Genomic DNA, 20,008 nt, shown 5'->3' with positions numbered 1-20,008 from the left:
GACATTTTAGACTTGGTTTTAGAAAAGAGAATGTATGCAAGTAATCTGCAAATTTATTTGGATTTTTTTAACCAGGAAAAAATACTAGTTACACCAGTTGATAAAGACCGGTTACACCACATTGACATTTTTGCAATTATCCCCCAAATATTCTTTCAAAATGTAATAAAACCAGAAATTTTAGCCTTGGTCCTCAAAAAAGAGAATGTATGCAACTAATCTGCAAATTTATTTTAACATTTTAACCCTTTTACATTTAATTTACGTCACGACATTGACCCAAATGCTAAAGTATATCACAGTACTTTTGTTGTATATGGGACTTCTTGCATATGTAATGCAGCATTGAAAAACTCAGGTAAAGTAAACGTTGTCTTTTCAGCTTTGAAGTTGAGAAGATTAACAATGCCATCACTATTTAGATTTCCTGCTAACCTGCACTTAATTTGTTGAAACACTAACAGCTTCTACTGCTTAACAATACAAATGACTTTCATTAATACATCAAGGGGCAGAGTCCTGCGGTTTATATAAGAGTATAAGAGAGATAGAGAGAGAGGTCAGGCTATGGATTTTCTGTCAGATATGTCCTCCCCGAGGTCTGCCACCAACTCTAAACTCTGAACAGTTGTGAAATAATAATTTGTCCAATTGTATGCATGGCAGATACCACAGATATCATTAGTAAGAGTTAACATATTTGGATTGATGCAATGCAACTTTACGGCAAATACATCACAGCAGTATAGACATAATATAGACTCTTATGAAATATATTGAGTACAATACTTACGGTACATCTCTCTTCTCCCTCTCTCTCTCTCTCTCTCTCTCTCTCTCTCTCTCTCTATGTATCTTTCTCTCTCTCTCTCTCCATGACTGATGATGTATGTGTACTAATGCTAACCTCTGCTTTTCTTTCGCTTTCATTTCTGCTTCTGTGCCTGCAGTGGATATTTGGTCAGTTGGTTGCATCATGGGAGAAATGGTGCGCCACAAAATCCTCTTTCCCGGCAGGGACTGTATCCTTCATAAATTATTTTTCAAGCCAATAAGAAGTTTCACTTATAAAGTGATCGTGGACAATAAAACCAGTCATAAGGGTAAATTTTTTTAAATTGAGATTTATGAGTCATTCAAAACCTCAATAAAGCTTAACTCATTCCCCGCCAGCCATTTTTTGAAAAGTTGCCCGCCAGCATTTTTGTGATTTTCCCAAAAGTTTACAAAATGCCTTCCAGGAATTTTTTCCAGGAAATTTTTCTCCATATTTTTTTCTCTGCTTATAAACTCTTAAATATGGGTATTTTTCTTAAATTTTATTTTTTTGCAAAAAGCTGAAATAATGCATTTTTGTAAATGTTGTTAGAGATCAGATTCAGAACGAAGAGTTTAAAATTAGTAAATAACGTTTTGGCTTCAGTTTTTCATAAATTGGGTAAGTGGATCATCTAGTGGATAATCGTGGTATTGCAGATTAAAATAAAAAATCTTCAGAAACACATTTTTTATGCAAATGTTTTCTCTTAAAGGGACATTCCATTTTTCTTGAAAATATGCTCATTTTCCAGCTCCCCTAGAGTTAAACATTTAATTCTTACCGTTTTGGAATCCATGCAGCTGATCTCTAGGTCTGGCGCTAGCACTTTTAGCATAGCTTAACATAATCCATTGAATCTGATTAGACCATTAGCATTGCGCTAAAAAATGCGGCAAGAGTTTTGATATTTTTTTATTTAAAACTTGACTCTTCTGTAGTTACATCGTGTACTAAGACTGACGGAAAATTAAAAGCTAAGATTAAACGCACTGCCCGAAAATAGTCCCCTTGTTTACTTTCAATAGCAGGGGACAATTTTCGGGCAGTGCGTAATATCACTACGCCTGCTGGAGCCATGTTACAGCAGCAAAGTCCTTGATTATTACGCCAGTTTGAGAGTATACTTCCTAGCCATATCTGCCTAGAAAATTACAACTTTTAAGTTTTCGTCCGTCTTAGTACACGATGTAACTACAGAAGAGTCAAGTTTTAAATAGGATAAATATCAAAACTCTTTGGTTAGTTTTGAGCGCGATGCTGGTGGTCTGGTCAGAGTCAATGGATTATGCTAAGCTATGCTAAAAGTGCTAGCTCCAGACCCAGAGATCAGCTGTATGGATTCCAAAACGGTTAGAATTAAATGTGTAACTGTAGGGGAACTAGAAAATGAGCATATTTTCAAAAAAATAGAATGTCCCTTTAATTGACGAGATAACTTGTCAATGGTGTGGAAAGAGTTAAGCTTGTTAGGATAGGACAATATTTGGCTGAGATACAACTATTTAAAAATCTGAAACAGTAGGGTGCAAAAATTTTTTATATTTATGATGCTAAGTTTACAAAATATCTTCATGGAACAAGATCTTTGATCATTTTGACCCATACAATGTATTGTTGGCTAATGCTACAAATATACCCGTGCAACTTATGACTGGTTTTGTTGTCCAGGGTCACATATCAGTGATCACTAGATAACATTTTAAAAACTTAGTCCTTTTACATTTATGTTATTGGGTGAACTAGTCTTTTAAGGATAATGGAGAATACATTCTACATAATATTTCATTAAGCTTATAAGTGGGCTAATAGATTGATGTCATGATTTTGTGGTCCACATGAGTCTTGACCAGACCAGACCAGTATTCATCTGCTCAGGCATATCTAAGTAACAAAGACTGTAGTTTCTTTAACCCATAGGTTTTTATATCTAATATAACCACCGGTCTCCACCTAATTCACACACATTTTTCTCTTAGTGCAAACTTCTAACAGATGTGCACATGGTATAGCCGGTTTCAGCAGTAACAACATAAACAAATGGATTGGCTGCAAACCTCCCTTCACAAAGCGGTGATCCATGATCGCCATCTCCCCTTTGTCTTTCGGAAACCTATTTTTTTGACTAAGTATTTGTTCCAGAGTTCAGTTAAAGGTGCTCTAAGCGAATTCACGCGTTTTAGACCATAAAACCTTTTTTGTTACATACAGCAAACATCTCCTCACTATCTGCTTGCTGCTTGTCCGCTGATCAAAATGTAAAAAACGCGATCTCTGTAGACAGCCTAGGCTTCAAAAACTGCAATAAAAACAAATTGGCCAAACCTACCACCAGAAACGATAACAAAGTGTTCCACCAAATAGACGACAAGAAGGATTTGGGGGTGGGGGTTAGGCGCATTCATGAAAGCACGGAAGGGAGGGGGACGGGTAGGAGTTAGCTATGCTCCGTTTGTTTGAAAACAGTTCAAACATCAACAAAAAGTAACGTCACAGATTCGCTTAGAGCGCCTTTAAGCAACTAGCCAGAACATCCGAGACTGGAAGTTTAGTTTCTTCAAGACGCGTAACCGCGACTAGCTCTTGCTCCGTCCAATGAAACCGTCTATATAAACAGTTAATTGCAGTCCTTGATTCTAATTGGTCAATGGCTGTGCTTTATTTTTGATAAAACACAGCTACGACTGTTGCACCAGACAATTCGCTGTATCACAGCACCCTTAGCGTAAACATATTAACATATTAACACCCTTGCCATAAACATTATGTGCATCATTCTGTTGCTGTCGGTTAGGGACTATTTTTTCCAGTGAAAGGTGATTACTTCATTAAAGTTGCATTGATTCATATTTTTGCTTTATTATTTGTATTGTGTGGTAACTGTTACTGTTACATTTTATATCTGAAAGTGTAAAGTTTGTTTTATGACTTCTAGACTATCCTGGGGATGAAACCAAGGATGTTTCTTTTCATTTAGCCATGTTTTTTTGGGACTTTTGAACTTCTAAAGAGCACAAAACCGAGCCTGTTTCAAACGTTTTGTCGATTAAAACATCAGAGAGTTTAGGATTATCGGAGCTCACACAGTCTTGTATCACATGATCTTAATAGAAAGTTATTTTTGCTGTGGTGCAAGCCTGAGGTGCACAAAACCAACATTCATCTTCCTTTTCAGTTAGAAGGCAAAGATAGATTTGTGCTGGAGCCTCACAGTTCAGACTGATAAAATATCACTCCCAAGATTTTTGGCAATCGACCTTTTCGATTCCCATTTCTTCTGAACATAAACCAACAGCTTATTATAAGTCCTGGCATCAAAAAATATTGACTTTTCTTCTGAATTCTGGTTTGATTCAAAAGGGAACAGTATTATTACCCAGCGCTCGTTGCTCAGCTCAACCTTTTCTCCGATTTAAATCTGCACTTTAGATATCGATGCTGAAGACCGAGTCGGCTTATTTGGGATTTAGAGTTATTAAAAAGTCATTAACACATGGCTGAATGAACTTTACTGCGCTGTCTCATCAATACCTAATACATACTTAACATTTAAAAGAATTTACCAAAGCCAGACACAAACAATTGAGCTGTTGAATAAAGTGTTTTTGTTTGTGGTTGCATCTTTTGGCGATGGTCTGAAAGTTTTCGGCTTTGACACAGTCTGCCCTTGATTCTCTTTGTTCACGATCACGTTCTGCTCACCTGTTTTAGATTCCTAACAGAGAGATGACTGTAAGGATCACCCTGTTTAATAATAAATGAGAATATATTTAATACATGAAGGTGAAGGATTGTATTTTTCTGGGTACCAAAGTGATTTCACAAGTGATGTGAGATTTAAAATTGTGCAGAATTAGGAATTGAGGAATAATGTTTTTTTAAGCGGAGAAACAGTCTTTAGACATACAATCACCTAAAGGATTATTAGGAACACCATACGTGGCTACAAGGTGCTAAAAACATTCTTTAGAAAAGTTATCTCAGCTTTTTGCTCAAAATTTGGTATTTTTGAGAAAAACTACCCATATTTGAGAGGTGATAAAAAGAGAACAAATGTAGGTAGGATAAAACATTTTTATTAATCATTTATTTTTTTTAAAGCAGAGGGTCTGTTCTTTCATTTCATATTGTAAGTTTATACATTTGACTCTTTCCCTGCCATTGATGAGTTGTCTTGTAAATTAAGAGAAAACATTTGCATGAAAAAAACTTGTTCCTGATGAGTTTTTATGTTAATCTGTAATACAGCGAGTATCCACTAGATGGCACACTTACACAATTTATAAAAAATGAAGCACATTTTTTTTTACTAATAATAATTCCTTCACAAAAATTCAATTATTTCAGCTTTTTGTTAAAAAAATATTTTTTAAGAAAAAAAAACATATTTAAGCAGAGAAAAAGTATAGATAAGATTAAAAGTTTTTTTCCCATTTTGTTTGTTTGTTTATATTTTGTTTGAAAGCAGAAAGTCTGTTCTTTCATTTTATATATTTGTATTTTTATATAATTTTTAGAAGAAATTTTCCTTGAAGGCATTTTGTGAAACTTTGCTGGCTGGCAACTATTCAAAAATCAATAAAAAATGCTGGCGCTGGCTGGCAATTAAAAAAAAAAAAACTCTGGCGGAAAAAGAGTTAAAAGCGACTCACATAAGATATCTGCATTTACACTAAACACCCGGTAAACAAAGGTAAATGACCCGAAACAGATTAAATCCCAAAGGGAGTAAAATGTCGCGATATGCAAAGGACACAGACAAAATAATTATACACGATTATATAGCTCTATTTCTGTAACAAGACATAAAACTTCAACATAACTCCACTAAGTAAAGCGTTGCCCTCCATTGCACTGCTAAGGAGAGTCATGTGAGGATCACGGGTGGTGTCCATCTGAGTTGACATCATTTGCTAGCATCGCATTTTCAATGACGCACAACACGTCTTGACATGGGGATATCCTATCTGTCTGTTTACATAGTGGACGCGAATGCTAATCCAAATCATTTCCAATTTATTTCCACATAAACCGATCGGAGAATATTGGAATCTATGCACTTTTTTCCTGCTTAAAACTTTTGTTGGTCTTATCCGATCTGTGCCACATGACATAAGCGAAAAAAAATCGTAATTGAGTCACTTGCAATGTAAATGCAGCCCTTATAGAGCTTTAATATTAAGATGTAGAGTAGCGTGTACTTTAATAGGATATAGTGTATATGTCTGACTCGTGTTTTGTATACTGTATGTGTGTTGTGTAGTGGACATGTGGTCTGTAGGCTGTATCTTTGGAGAAGTTATAAGAGGAGCAGTGCTATTTCCAGGCACCGATCGTATCCTGCCCTGCTGTCTGTTATTTCTTCACACTTCTCTCGGGGTTGAATTAAAATCCTGCCATTGTTTCCGATACTGCAGAAACCTTTTAAAAATGTGCCATGATAATTAAAATTTCTGCCAAAGTATCATAGTTACATGTATTGTGGATCCAATAAATCAGAGGACAGTAAATTAATGAATCACCAAATAAATAAAAATAAGTACAAGTGCGGCTTTTAGTACCACTTTTGTAACTTTTATTCTGAGGGTGTAAAAAAGTTTCATATTTGACCGAACAATGGGTTGAAACAACCCAAAAGGAAACTACTTGTAGTGAGTTTTGTTTAGGAATATTTAGAGTTGTGATAGCATTTAATCACAAAAATTAAAACCTGTTTTATTTTAAACCCCCAAGCAGTCCTTATAGTATATTTGGCTTCTTTAACTGTAAAATCGCATGAGAGGTACACGAGGGTGGTTTTGTGTTTTTTTGGGAGGCGGGTCGTTTCTCCAGGATGATGTAATGTGTCTGTGATGGCCCTTTGAACCAAAGACCCCCCTTTTGTGGGAATGTTGGGAAGCCTGGGGAGCAAAACCAGTCATGTGATTCCCCAAGGCCAACTGGGCTACCATGACAACATTCATCCCTCCCCCTGTTGCTAGGCACCCAGAGAGACATCTATTACATCTTCAGGATCCATTCACCCTCGCCAGCCCATCACAGACCGTTCTGCTATAAACCATTTGCTTAAACACTAACAATGAAGAGCCGTATCTCTCTCCAACCCATTTCTTCGGAAGCCTACCCAGTTTCCTATCGCTACACTTTGGTGATAACCAGAGTGAAGACCATGAGTCTCCCATATTATATCAAAATTGAATATTTAATGTAAAGTACTGAAATACTTTTTTAAATAACTGGGATATTTGAATACTCATATCTGAACCTCAGAGTATGTGATGGGTTGTGATGGTAAATGTGTTGGGTTGGGCAGTGGTCTGTATATTTGTATGTGATGTTGTGTATCCCTTCTATGGTCTGATAATTGCTGGTTTGTTTGAATGACCTTGTCTGCAATCTTTGGAAACACAACAGAGCAGTCAGTAAATGGAGGCATGTTTGTATTATCAATCTGACTCAGAGGAAGAGGAAACGTTTTTGTTTGTTTTGTGTGATTGCTTGTTTACAACAAGGGGCAATTTTGCAGACGTGTGAATTTTGTGTGAAATTCGCAGCATGGGAGGGGTCTGTCAACAGTATTAGACATACAACAATATCACCTGTGGACACGAGCACTAAGAGGGTTTTGCAGCGAAAGAGAGTCAAATGTGTTTAATACTAATGTAATGAGTAAAGTGCATGCAAAAAAAGATTTTCTTACTTAGTATTTTTTTACTTGTTTTCAGTAGAAATATCTAAAAATTCTTAAAAAAAGATGTATTTTCTTGATGAGCAAATTACCTAAAAAAATAACTCTAGTTTTTAGACAAAACATATCAAATTTAAGAGAATTTGTACTTAAAACAAGTAAAACAATCTGCCAATGGAATAAGAATTTTTTTTCTTGAATTTACTTAATACAAGAAAAATTCAGCAAAAAATGTGTTGTTCCATTGGCAGATTTTTTTGATTGTTTTAGGCACAAATTGGACCATCACATTAAACTTATGATTAGTCTTTTTCATTTTTTTTTAATTATAATTAATAATTAATATTTAAATTGTTTAATTCTTTCAAAGCAGCTTTACATTAATAAGAATGCAATGGGATGATAAAGCTGGCAAGTCCAGTGATGCGCAGGTCAATGTATAAACAACCCGCCCTCGACCAACGTTTTCAACTTACCCCCCGCAACTCCGACCGCAAAAAAAATTGTACCCGACCCACTTCCTGGCCTGCATTTTTTAAAAGTAGTAATTGTTTAAAATATTCAATTGCCATCTTTATTTCAAATGACCCGACCAACCGCGACCCGCATATAATTACAAATATTTTTGGATGACTCGTAACCGTGGGTGACCGCAGGCATCCGCTCATTTTGGATCAACACGTGCATCACTGATAGCTACTGTAAAAATACATATGAGCATGACAGCAAACACGACTCAAATTAATCTCAGAAACAATTGATGGACAGTTATATTGAGATTCACATACTGTATGTGAAATTATGTTATGAAATTTCTAATTTTAGTAATGGCTATTCTGGTATTCTGGAATTATGTTCTACCATTTGGTTTCTTTCCCATTCAGTTTTATTGGGCAACAAAATCACTTTTTCTATTTAGGGGTTTATTAAGACCCCTCTGAGTGCTTTAATTTTTACTGCTCCGGCCCTTATTACTGAAGCGCAGGTATAATCAAATTGTGTTTCATTACCGATGGCATTTGTTGAATCACACTGCTAATTGAAAATTAATTTGGTTTATTTGGTGTAATTGTGTAAGACTAACAACAAATCTTCATTTTATACTTCATTGGCGGCTTAGTCACTATCTACAATTGTAATTGAAAAATCCTACTTTATTTATTTATTTAATTTCGCCTGCCAGATAAAATTTTCCCTTATACAGTATGTAGGCATTTTTCCTTGACTCCACGCCCATCCAGATATCGACCAATGGAATAAGGTTATAGAGCAGCTTGGCACACCCTCTCCTGAGTTCATGAAGAAACTGCAGCCGACTGTGCGTAACTACGTGGAAAATAGGCCAAAATACGCTGGCTTGACTTTTCCGAAACTCTTTCCTGATTGCCTCTTCCCTGCAGACTCAGAGCACAACAAACTCAAAGGTAAGATAAAGGGTTAATGCTAATGTAAATAATTAAGTTCATTTACATAACTGCACAAAATAAAGCACATAATAAATCATATCCTAGTTTTTATACCAAATACCATTACTATGACTGGAAAAGCTGTGTGATATACATTGTCAGAAAAAATGGGCCCTAGTTGTCACTGTGGCAGTACCCTTTCAAAAAGTACATATCTGGACCTAAAGAGTTCATATTAGTACCTTAAAGGTACATAATGGCACCAAATATATCCATATCTGTACCTGAATGGTACATATTAGGACATTTTTTAAGAGGTGACAGCTAGGGATGACTTTTTGACAATCTTTTTCTGACAGTGAAGATCTATTAATATTAATCATTTATTAGTATTATTTTGATTTATTGCATGTTACGCCCAAAACACCCCCATTACTCATTACAAGAATATGAACAACCCTTTTAGACTGTGTGCTAGGCGCACAAACCATTTTCCAGGAAGTTAAATTAACAAAAGTGGATTCGGACACGTCCTTTTAGACTGTGCATGTGCGCTTTGGACCATGCGCTTAGATCCTAAAAATAGGGCCCATGATGTTTTAAATGTAAGATACATTTGTGTTAATGATATTTAAAATATTCTCATTTTAATAATAACAAAATGATTAAGAATTCAGTTACATTTTTGAAAGGAAGCTTCACTGTTTTGTGAGATTCACTCTAAAATTACAGAATAATGAATTACCAGCAGGATAATGAATAAATTACTACGAATGAAGTAAATCAAGCCACCAGAGTACACATTTCAGTTCATGTATTTGTGCTATTTTCATGATTGTTTGCCTGCAAGAATCAGGCAGCAATTCCCATCCCATTTGCAAAATTGAGAGACATTTCATGAATTATGCTCAAACCTGAAGTCATTCTTCAGGGGTCGGTGAAGGAGAATTATGAGCTTTTGACATGAAAATTGCCGGTGGAGTTTATTCCCAGTGAACACACATCACAGACAGATGCTGAAGTATGTATTTTAATGCTGCTTGTGGAAACAAAGGGAAGTGAGACAATCAGAACGCTGCCGTGTGACTGAGGATACATCGGTTGGATATGAGAAGAAAAAATGAGCGTTAAACCTCCTGCTGTCAGGTACAGCAGGTATGAGCCCTGTCTATCACAGTAATGCAAATGCAAATCAGTTACCACAAATTACCATGTTAAGTAAAGAGAGAGAAAGAGATCATTGGCATATGCAGTACATTATATACTAAAAAAAAATGCTTTGTTATTTTCAATCCAGCATTGGGTCAAAAAGGGATGAACCCAATTGTTGTAATTTAATCTATGCTCGGTTGTTTTAACCCATTGTTGGGTCAAATAAAAATATTTTCTGGGTTAATTTAACCCAACACTCCAAACACAGACTTGACGTGTAGTCATGTTTTCAGTTTGATATTATCCAATGTTTATTACTCTTATCTGATATGATGTTATAAAAAAAAATACATTCCATATCTACTCATTCGTGTGTTTAAAAAAAGATTCCTTTCACAATAATCCTTTCATTTATTTCTTTTATTTATTTATTTATTTTAATTCAACTCAAATTTATTTCTATAGCTTTTTCAGTTTTGCATTAATTCAAAGCAGCTTTACAGTAAATATATAATAATACAGTTTTAATTTTAGTATCAGTTTTAGTATTGGTATTGTGGACTATTGTTGTTGTACTTTTTTGTATATAACATTATATATTTTGCATGTTATTATATTTTATATACATTTTGGCTTACATTTGGTACTGTACACATAAACTGTCGGGCCAGTAAATCAAATTATAATGATAAATTACATTGACTCAAATTAAGTCAATGTAACCCACCTTTCCCCTTATAACTGTTTTCTATTGTTTACCTTTTGTTGCTTGCTTCTTTTTTATATTCAATTCAATTTTATTTATATAGCGGTTTTCACAATTGTTAATTGTTTCAAAGAAGCTCACTGTAAAAAAAAAATCCGTAGAAATTGAAGCTGGGTTGCCGGTAACTTACCGTATATTTAAATTTATGTTATTTACTGGCAACATTTTGTTCAAAGTTAAATGAACATTTAACATTTACAAGTCTTTGTCTTTACAGAGTAAAACTAAAAAAACAGCATCAAGCAAAACATTCTGGGAAACAAAATCTGAAGCAAAAAACAGAAAAAGGTTGATGATGATTTCTGGTTCCCAGAATGCTTTGCATGAGGCTGTTATTGTATAGTTTTATTCTGTAAAGATAAAGACTTGGTAATATTTAAAATTTATTAAACTTTAAACCAACTCTTGCCAGTAAATAACATAAATTTAAATATACTGTAAATTACCGCCAACCCAGCTGCAATTACATTGTAATTTCTACGGAATTTTTTTACAGTGTAGATGCAAGACAAAACACAGAAAAATGTATGGACAAAATAAGCAGCAGAATACAGCGGCAAGATTAAACTGTACTAGCGAGCGTAGTAATAATGTAACGTATAGAAGAGGTAAGTCAATGTCAGATGACTCCCCAGGGGTTGAAAAAACCTGCTAGGAGAAAAACCTTCCTGGCTTTTTTAGTCAGGAGGGGAAAAATCATAGGAGGGAAAAAACCTTGAGAGAAAGCCAGACTGATATATATATATATGTTTGTCTCATTGTCCTTGGGATTGAGGATGAGACAGGGAGAGAGAGAAACAAAATCCTATTAACATATAGGGCCGTTCACATGTTATATAAGACAGGCTAACTATTGCGGCATAAGTATATTACCCAGACAAATTATGTAAATGCTTTGTTTTGGACAAGCTAACCATTGGGTGATAAGTACATTTACTAGACAAATGAATGCTTTGTTAAATAGAAATGTCTTTAGTTTAGACTTAAATTGATTGACTGTGTCAGATTCTCGAAAGTTTTTTGGTAAATCATTCCATAGCTTAGGGACTAAGTAGAAAAAGGATCGACCACCTTTAGACATTTGACATTTAGATATCAGTTTTATTTATTAATTATTATTATATATAATCCATATTTAATGCTTTGGCAAAATTGTACCATTTACAGTTATGCCAATAAAGCTCATTTGAATTGAAAATAGATTTGAGAGAGAGAGAGGGAAACTTGGTGGTCAGCAGAAATCAGCATCGGCCATTTTAAAGTAGTCCAGTGAGTGGCATAGAAGAGAGATAAGATATTGAAAGCAAGACAGAGTCTGACTATCTGACACTATTTATAGAGCAAGAAAGTGTGGGAATGTGATGTGTGTATGGATTTTTAGAGGAAGAGACGATGGAAAGATGAGAACGTGAGTAGGAAAAGCATGGGATGTTTTCAGTGCCCTTGCAAAAGAACAAACAAGAAGATGAAATATATCGATTGTGACAATCATTTGTGAGAAGTGTGCACTGTATTCCTCAAACACGTGCAACATAAACATCAAACATGATGATTTACCTTTACATGGCTTTTTAAATGCACTTGGGCTGTGCATAGGCATTTGATTTTGTTTGTTTGACCGGTCAAACCTCTTGTCTCCTTATGTCAAACAGCAAGTCAGGCTAGAGATCTGTTGTCTAAGATGCTGATCATTGATCCGGCCAAGCGGATATCAGTGGACGAGGCCCTGCAGCATCCTTACATCAATGTGTGGTACGACCCGGCAGAAGTGGAGGCAGTGAGTGTTGCTCTCTCATTCTTTTAGTTATATTCGTTACTGTGTGCTGGCTAAAGCTGGTTAACAAAAACTAGCTACTACATATCATTTATATACTGAAAACCACAATGATAGTTTGGTCACGTTAGACACTTCAGTTAATCTCTCTTGCTTGACTTCATGTTTGGACCGTGTGACCAAAAACTGCATTAGTATTAGATTGCGTGTAACATTACATATAGTTTTATATGAAAGAATCAGCCTTATTACATTACTTAAACCTTAAAAGAATTAGCTAAAGTATATCACACTACACTACAAAAAGTGTAAAAGCTTTCACTGGGGTGGTACCCTTTTAAAAAGTACACCTTTGTATCTAAAGGATGCATACAGTATTAGTACATCAAAGGAACCTATATGGTACCGTCTCAGTGACAGCTTTACAATAATACATAATTTTTTAATATGCAGTAAGGGCAAACGTTTAAAAAAATGGTTTGCAAAAATTTGATATGTCCACGTTGTTTATTTGCATGGGACTTGGCCATACACGGACACATTAAGATTGTATTTATTGATTTTATTGACTTTGCTATATTGCATTCGTTCAGTTTATTATATAGTGAATGATTGAGGTTGATTCTTAAGACCTTCATCAGTTTAAGAGTAAACAGACAAGGAGTAAAAACAACAGAAGGTTTTTCCGATTTTTCATGCAAGTCTTTGTGCGTCTGTTTGCGTTTGACAGCATGTGCTTGTCTAAAGAGCCCATCTTTAATGTTTCAAAGAGGTTTCAAGGACATAACTAATTACTCTTTTTAACTACTGTACAAAATGTGACTATAGAGGCAAACACACTGCAAAAAAATTATTTTCAAGAAAAAAAATCTTTGTATTTTTGTCTAGTTTGGTTTTCAGTAAAAATATTTAAAAATTCTTAAATTAAGATGCTTTTTCTTGATGAGCAAAACGACCCAAGAAAATAAGTGTGAAAATTTAAATGATTTTGTGCATAAAACAAGCAAAAAAATCAGCCAATGGGGTAAGCAAAAATATCTTGAACATTTTTCGTAAACACTAAATTCAAGAAAATTCCACAAAAAATGCTTAACCTATTGGCAGATTTTTTTTTGCTTGTTTTATGCACAAAATAACTTAAATTAGATTTTTTGGGTCTAAAAACTAGAATTATTTTCTTGGTTCGTTTTGCTCATCAAGAAAAAGCATCTTAATTTAAGAATTTTTAGATACTTTTACTGAAAACAAGACAAAAATACTAAGAATTTTTTTCTTGAAAATCATTTTTTTGCAGTGCATGTACTGAAATACAAACTCGCATTTTATTGTCTTTAAAGTATGTTTAGATCCCATTGATTTCATGTGAACGTTTACATTTCTGTTTATCAAAATATGACATAATTATGCACTATGACAAAAAACTGACATTCAGAAATAGTTTGTTTTAATGAATCTATCAACATCTTCATTATTGTCTTCTTTTCTCTGATATTTCTCTTTCTCTGATGAAGGCCAGGAATCAGCACATATCTATGGTAAATAAAGATCATTTTACACACAGGAACGCTCATTTCAAAACACTCACATTCAGATCTCTATGTGACAAACATTGATGTAATAAGCAGGTGGTTATATTAAAGATTTGCCAGAAAATTTCTGAATCTGTATCTGTGTGTAATTGTGTGTGTCTGTATTGTGTACTAATCTCACAGAATGTGCCAAGGGTTCATTCAACCCACACCATCAGAAAAGGTACAAAAGTGTCACTGGGATGGTACCCTTTCAAAAGGTGCTTATATGCATAATGTCGGTAAAAATATATACCTATGATGTACCAAAATATGTGCTAAAATGCACGCTTTACAAATGTGTACTTTTTGAAAGGGAACCCTCCCGATTGGCTTTTGTACATTTTTTCTGAGAGTGCATAAGAAAAATATCAGGTATTTAGACATGAGAAAAAAAATTTCTTAAGTCTTCTGCATCTGAGAAAATAACCCAGAAATTTCCTTTAGACATTCAGAAGATATTTCAATGTTACAAACAAAGCTCAGATTTATAAGATCAATAATCGATGTCAATATGATTGAGGATTTTAAATACAAACTTTTCACATTTACCAGTAACACTACAATAAGGTTGTATTTGTTACTTAGCTAACATTAACTAACAAATGAATAATATTTATACAGTATTTTATTAATCTTAGTTCATGTTAATTTTGGCATTTACTAAATAAATTTTTAAAAAATCAAACATTTTACATTAGTTAATGCATCATAAACTAACTTGAATTGACATTAACTAACATTAATAAGAACTAATAAATGTTGAAAAACTTTATTGTTCATGTTAGTTAATGCATTTACTAATGTTTACTAACACAACCTTATTGTAATGAGTTACCCATTTAACCAAATCCAAATTGTTTTTATATTTATCTACATACATTTTACAGATTTATTTAACTTAATGCATTGTAACAGTTGTCGCATTTGTTTCTATTTTAGTTGTCATAAGCCAGTGGTTCTCAAAGTTTTTCAGTGTGCGGCCCCCCTTGTGTACAGCACATTTTTTGCACCCCCCAAATATATTTTTTGACAAAAAACAGTTCTAAAACTTAAAATTTAATTAAACAAAACAAAACATATTAAATTATACAAAGTGGTGCTGTTGGTTAGTATCCTTATATTTTTTTTAGGTTTAATTACACAGATTTCATGATAAATTTATATATTTTATAAAATGTCATAAAAATTGAGTCCCCCTGGCACCATCTCACAGCCCCCAGTTTGAGAACCACTGTCCTAATAAATTGCCAACAAAGTCAACATAAAATGTTAGGACGCTCTGTAGTGTTTATGTGAAGTGTTAAGGAAATAGAATATAAAGAACAGTTTATTTTATAATATTACTTTACATTATGACATCATTATTCATTGTGTTATCAATAAACTATTGTAGCGGAACTAACCTGCTGAATTTTCCAAAGGCATAAAATAAACTAACCATTGTCAGTCTATTAAATAAAGGCCGCTCATTTACACAGAAGTCGGTCACTCGCTGTTAGTTACACTGTAAAAAATACTTTGCTGCCTTAATTTTTTTGTTGTTGTATTAACTCGGATTTACAAGTCATTTCAACTTACTATTATTTATCTTTCTAGAGATGAGTTGTTATAACTACAGGTGAGTTGTTATAACTTATAAAATTAAGTTGAATTTTCTCAACTATTTTTTATAAGTTGTGACAACTCATCTCTGTTGACATGACTTGTAAATCTGAGTTGATTTAACAAAAAATGTTAAGGCAGCAATTTTTTTTTTACAGTGTGTGAATAGATTTAAGCAGTGGATGAAAATGAAAATGTTTTAATGCTCAAAAATCATGTCAGGTTTGATTTGACCTTTCAGATATGGCCACAATGACCAAAAATGCACAGCATCTCTTAAAAAATATTAATAATAACTCATGTCTCTGTCTTAACTTGTCCTTTCTGCACTCCTGTCTAACTAATAGTGATGTTTAGTGTCTATCTAAAGTCTATTGTTCTTATTATTGATGTGTGACAGCATGTTTAGAAGGAAGCAACATTTTACATTACAGTGTCCTAGATATGTAAAGTTTCTAAAACAAAAAATTATAGTTATGATAAAATGTAAATAAATTTGAACACTGTAAAGTAAAATATGGCCCAGATTTTAGCATTACAAAAATCTGGTCCTCTTATGTACAGTGCTATTTTTGATGTCAATGAGATTAGATATCATAGATTTAGATCATATTTCATGTAAATATTGTACACCTCATCCCCAGATTCATTGTTCAATGAATGCAGCATGAGTTTTTTTTATTTCTGTAAAAAGAGTTATCTTTGATTATCAGTGATTTAGGACAAACATTAATGAAACTGATGAAACAATAAATTTAGTGTTAATCACACTTTATAAGAGGGTAACGAATAAATGCCTTTGTCTTTCTCGTTCTCTCTCTCTCTCTCTCTCTCTCTCTCTCTCAGCCTCCTCCACAGATCTATGATAAACAGCTAGATGAGAGGGAACATTCGATTGATGAATGGAAAGGTAGGCCTTCATACGAACCTCTCTTCATGTACACTTGACATATTTCCCTGCCCACAGACATCTAAAGAGAAACAGCAGTATATCATTCACACATACACACAGTACAGGGGTGTTTGTGAGTATCTGAAAATACAAATGCATTTCTGTTTTTGGAGTCGTGGCCTAGACGAAGGCACATTCGTATACTGCAAAAAGTGAATTTCTTACTTAGTATTTTTGTCTTGTTTTCGGTACAAATATCTAAAAAGTCTTTATTAAAATGCATTTTTTTGATGAGCAAAATGACCTAAGAAAACAAGTCTAGTTTTTAGACCAAAAAAGTGAATATGTGCTTGAAACAAGCAAAAATTTGGGTAATCTGCCAATAAGGTAAGAAAGAAAATCTTTACTTTTTTCTTAAACATTTAATTCAATAATAACTTTTTCACCCCATTTGCAGATATTTTTGCTTGTTTTAAGCACAAATTTATATTTTTGTCTAAAAACTACACTTATTTTCTTAGGTCATTTTGCTCATCAACTCATTTGCTCATCAAGAAAATAAATTTTGATTTAAGAGTTTTTCTACTGAAAACAAGACAAAAATATTAAGTAAGAAAGTCATTTTTTGCAGTGTATAGACAAAATATAAATATATTTTAGTTTTGTAAATATGTAATATGTGTGCTTGTATGTTTGTCTCAAAACATAATTGCCAACATTTAAACATACACTGCAAAAAAAATTCAAGAAAAAAAATTCTTAGTATTTTGTCTTGTTTTCAGTAAAAATCTCTAAAAATGCTTAAATTAAGATGCTTTTTCTTGATGAGCAAAACGACCCAAGAAAAAAAGTGTAGTTTTTAGACCACAAATATTAAATGTAAGTAATTTTGTGCATAAAACAAGCAAAAAAAATCTGCTAATGGGGTTAGCGTTTTTTTCTTGAATTTTTCTTGAATTTAGTGTTTAAGAAAAATGTTCACAAAATCACTTAAATGTAATATTTTTGGTCTAAAAACTAGACTTATTTTCTTGGGTCGTTTTGCTCTCCTCATCAAGAAAAAGCATCTTAATTTAATAATTTTTTGAATTTTTTTTGAAAACAAGACAAAAACTCTAAGACATTTCTTTCTTGAAAATCATTTTTTGCCGTGTACACCTGTAAATTAAAAAAAAGATTTTTAAGTTCAAGTGTTTCAAAACCAACATGATCTCACATATTTCCATGGGATAGTCACAGAATTTTTGCTCATTTACCATTCTCAACGATCTCCGCATTTTTCCGTGTCCCGGCCATGGACTTTCTTTTCCGTGGCATTCTCACGGATAGGTAACTCAATTGCTTTTTCCTATTTTCAAACCATTGTCGCTTCGGTTTAGGGTTAGATTTGGTGTTTGCCTTAGTATGTCAATTTAAGTATTGGTTTATACAATTTTTTTCTGATTTATTCTTTTATATTTTCTAAACTTCAAACAATTGTTGCCTTGCGTTGGGGTTAGAGTTTGGTTTAGGTATGTCATTTTATGTAAATCTAACCCTAAACCAAAGCGACAATGGCAAGAAAATAGGACAAAACAGTTGAGTAACCAATCCGTGAGAATGCCACGGAAAAATGAGCAAAAAACTCCGTGACTATCCCACAGAAATTCGTGAGATCAGGTTGTTCAAAACTGTAGAATTTGTTTTTATAAAAAAATATTTTTATCCTAATCAGAATTTGTTTAGTTATTTACTTATCACAAAGGGTATCCGTGTTGATTCTAACATCATACACGTTTCTCTCCATCTGTTTTCCCCCCATCTCCATGTCAGAGCTCATCTATAAAGAGGTGATGAACTTTGAAGAGAGAACTAAGAATGGTGTTGTGAAGGGACAGCCCTCTCCCTCAGGTACTCTCTGTGCATAAGATATGCTTCTGTAAGTGAATTTAAAGTGATTTCAGCTGTTATTAAGAAACCCCCTCGTTGTGACTGCTCCATTTGTCCCTGTTCCCCATCCATCCCGTTCTGTGTGTATTAATGTTTAATCTATGAAGTAGTCCTTATGAAAATCACCATGGTAACCAAGTGAACACAGGTGCAGTAGCTACCATGAAATCAAAAATTTCTGATTTTCTTTGGTTACATCTAAAAAAAGGAAAGACAGTTAGCAGCAAAAGCTAATTTTATTTTATTTTATTATATTTTAAATTTTATTAGAAGTTGTGGTTACCATGGTGATTTTTGAAAATGATGTGCTGAATTTACTGGGAATGTATTTTCTTAATGTCAATAACACAACAAGATTGTAAAAATATCAGTATGTGCTACTGCATGTATGTGTTCTGTACTGACATGTATGTTGTTTATCACTAAAACTAATGTGCTAAGTGTATAAAACTGTCCTTAAAGGGATGGTTCTACCCAAGATCACAATTAGCTCATATTTTATTAATCCTTAAGACAGGTACGTTTTTGTTTTAGCCAAACACAGTCAGAGTTTTAATAAATAACATACTAGCTCTTTTCAGCTTTATAATGGCATTGGGTGGTGCTTTTAATGAAGAATATTTAACTAAGTTCATGTAATCCAACCAGTCAGCACCAAGAAGTCTCTATGGGACCGTACACACTGCAAACTTTCGGAAGTGACAACCACATTTAAATGCGGGAGTGAATCCCCTAAATGTTCATTATGTGTCTCACTCACGAAAATGTGATGATTGACACAGAGATAACCATAGCAACGTTCTGCCGTCTCGTGTGCTTATCACTCAAAGCTTTGACCAAAATAATTTAACAGCATTGTGTTTTGCAATAAACCTTTGGCTTTTGGTTCATGAAGCGATCAAGTTTTTGGTGTTAATAAAGTGTGAAGGTGCCGGTCCCAATATTTTGATCTTTGAGATAAAGCATTTGGATTCATTTCGGTTTATTATTGGATTTTTCCTGTTGGCTGTTTTTTTAGTGCAAGATCTGGCAACACTAGTCAGCAAACGCTCGTGCCTCTGTTACTTTCTGCACCGCGCATACAGAATATTTTTCCCCTTCTAGGCATTTCTTTTTTTCACAAGAGAGACATGTCATGTCCATGATGCACATTTAAACACTTTATTAACTACTAGTTGTTCAGTTCGGTTATGTACACACTATGCAGAGTTTCTGTAAATGTGGTTGTCACTACCTGCATTTTGCGGGAGTTAATTCGGTTGTAGAATGCGGTTGTCAGTCCCGTAAATTACTAAACTGTTTGTATACAGAACAGGATTAAGCATTTAATGGTGAAGTGACAAACCAAAATAATATGCAGTGTGTACGGGACCTATATGTCCCTCTCATCTGTCCCATGGGAGCTTTTACA

The 20,008-nt window shown here is 33.9% G+C and overlaps 1 protein-coding gene across 12 annotated transcripts in view; it reads left to right on the top strand.

Annotated features, from left to right (window-relative positions):
• mapk10 (mitogen-activated protein kinase 10) overlaps positions 1-20,008 on the top strand; it is an 84,492-nt gene that overhangs the window by 53,338 nt on the left and 11,146 nt on the right. For 5 of the 12 annotated variants that reach the window (XM_055180138.2, XM_055180127.2, XM_055180132.2 and 2 more), the window contains exons 8-13: positions 951-1,022; positions 8,747-8,929; positions 12,482-12,606; positions 14,115-14,138; positions 16,623-16,686; positions 18,481-18,558. In XM_055180138.2, coding sequence (XP_055036113.1) covers positions 951-1,022; positions 8,747-8,929; positions 12,482-12,606; positions 14,115-14,138; positions 16,623-16,686; positions 18,481-18,558 — 546 coding nt within the window. Of the gene's footprint in view, positions 1-950; positions 1,023-6,080; positions 6,153-8,746; positions 8,930-12,481; positions 12,607-14,114; positions 14,139-16,622; positions 16,687-18,480; positions 18,587-20,008 lie in introns of all 12 variants that reach the window. The other 7 variants (XM_055180135.2, XM_055180134.2, XM_055180128.2 and 4 more) reach the window with 6 other exon arrangements.

Source organism: Misgurnus anguillicaudatus, chromosome 9, assembly GCF_027580225.2.
Source record: "Misgurnus anguillicaudatus chromosome 9, ASM2758022v2, whole genome shotgun sequence".
Lineage (NCBI taxonomy): Eukaryota > Metazoa > Chordata > Actinopteri > Cypriniformes > Cobitidae > Misgurnus > Misgurnus anguillicaudatus.
Note: the sequence above shows the minus strand (reverse complement) of the source record. Positions and strands in the feature narration are given on the sequence as shown.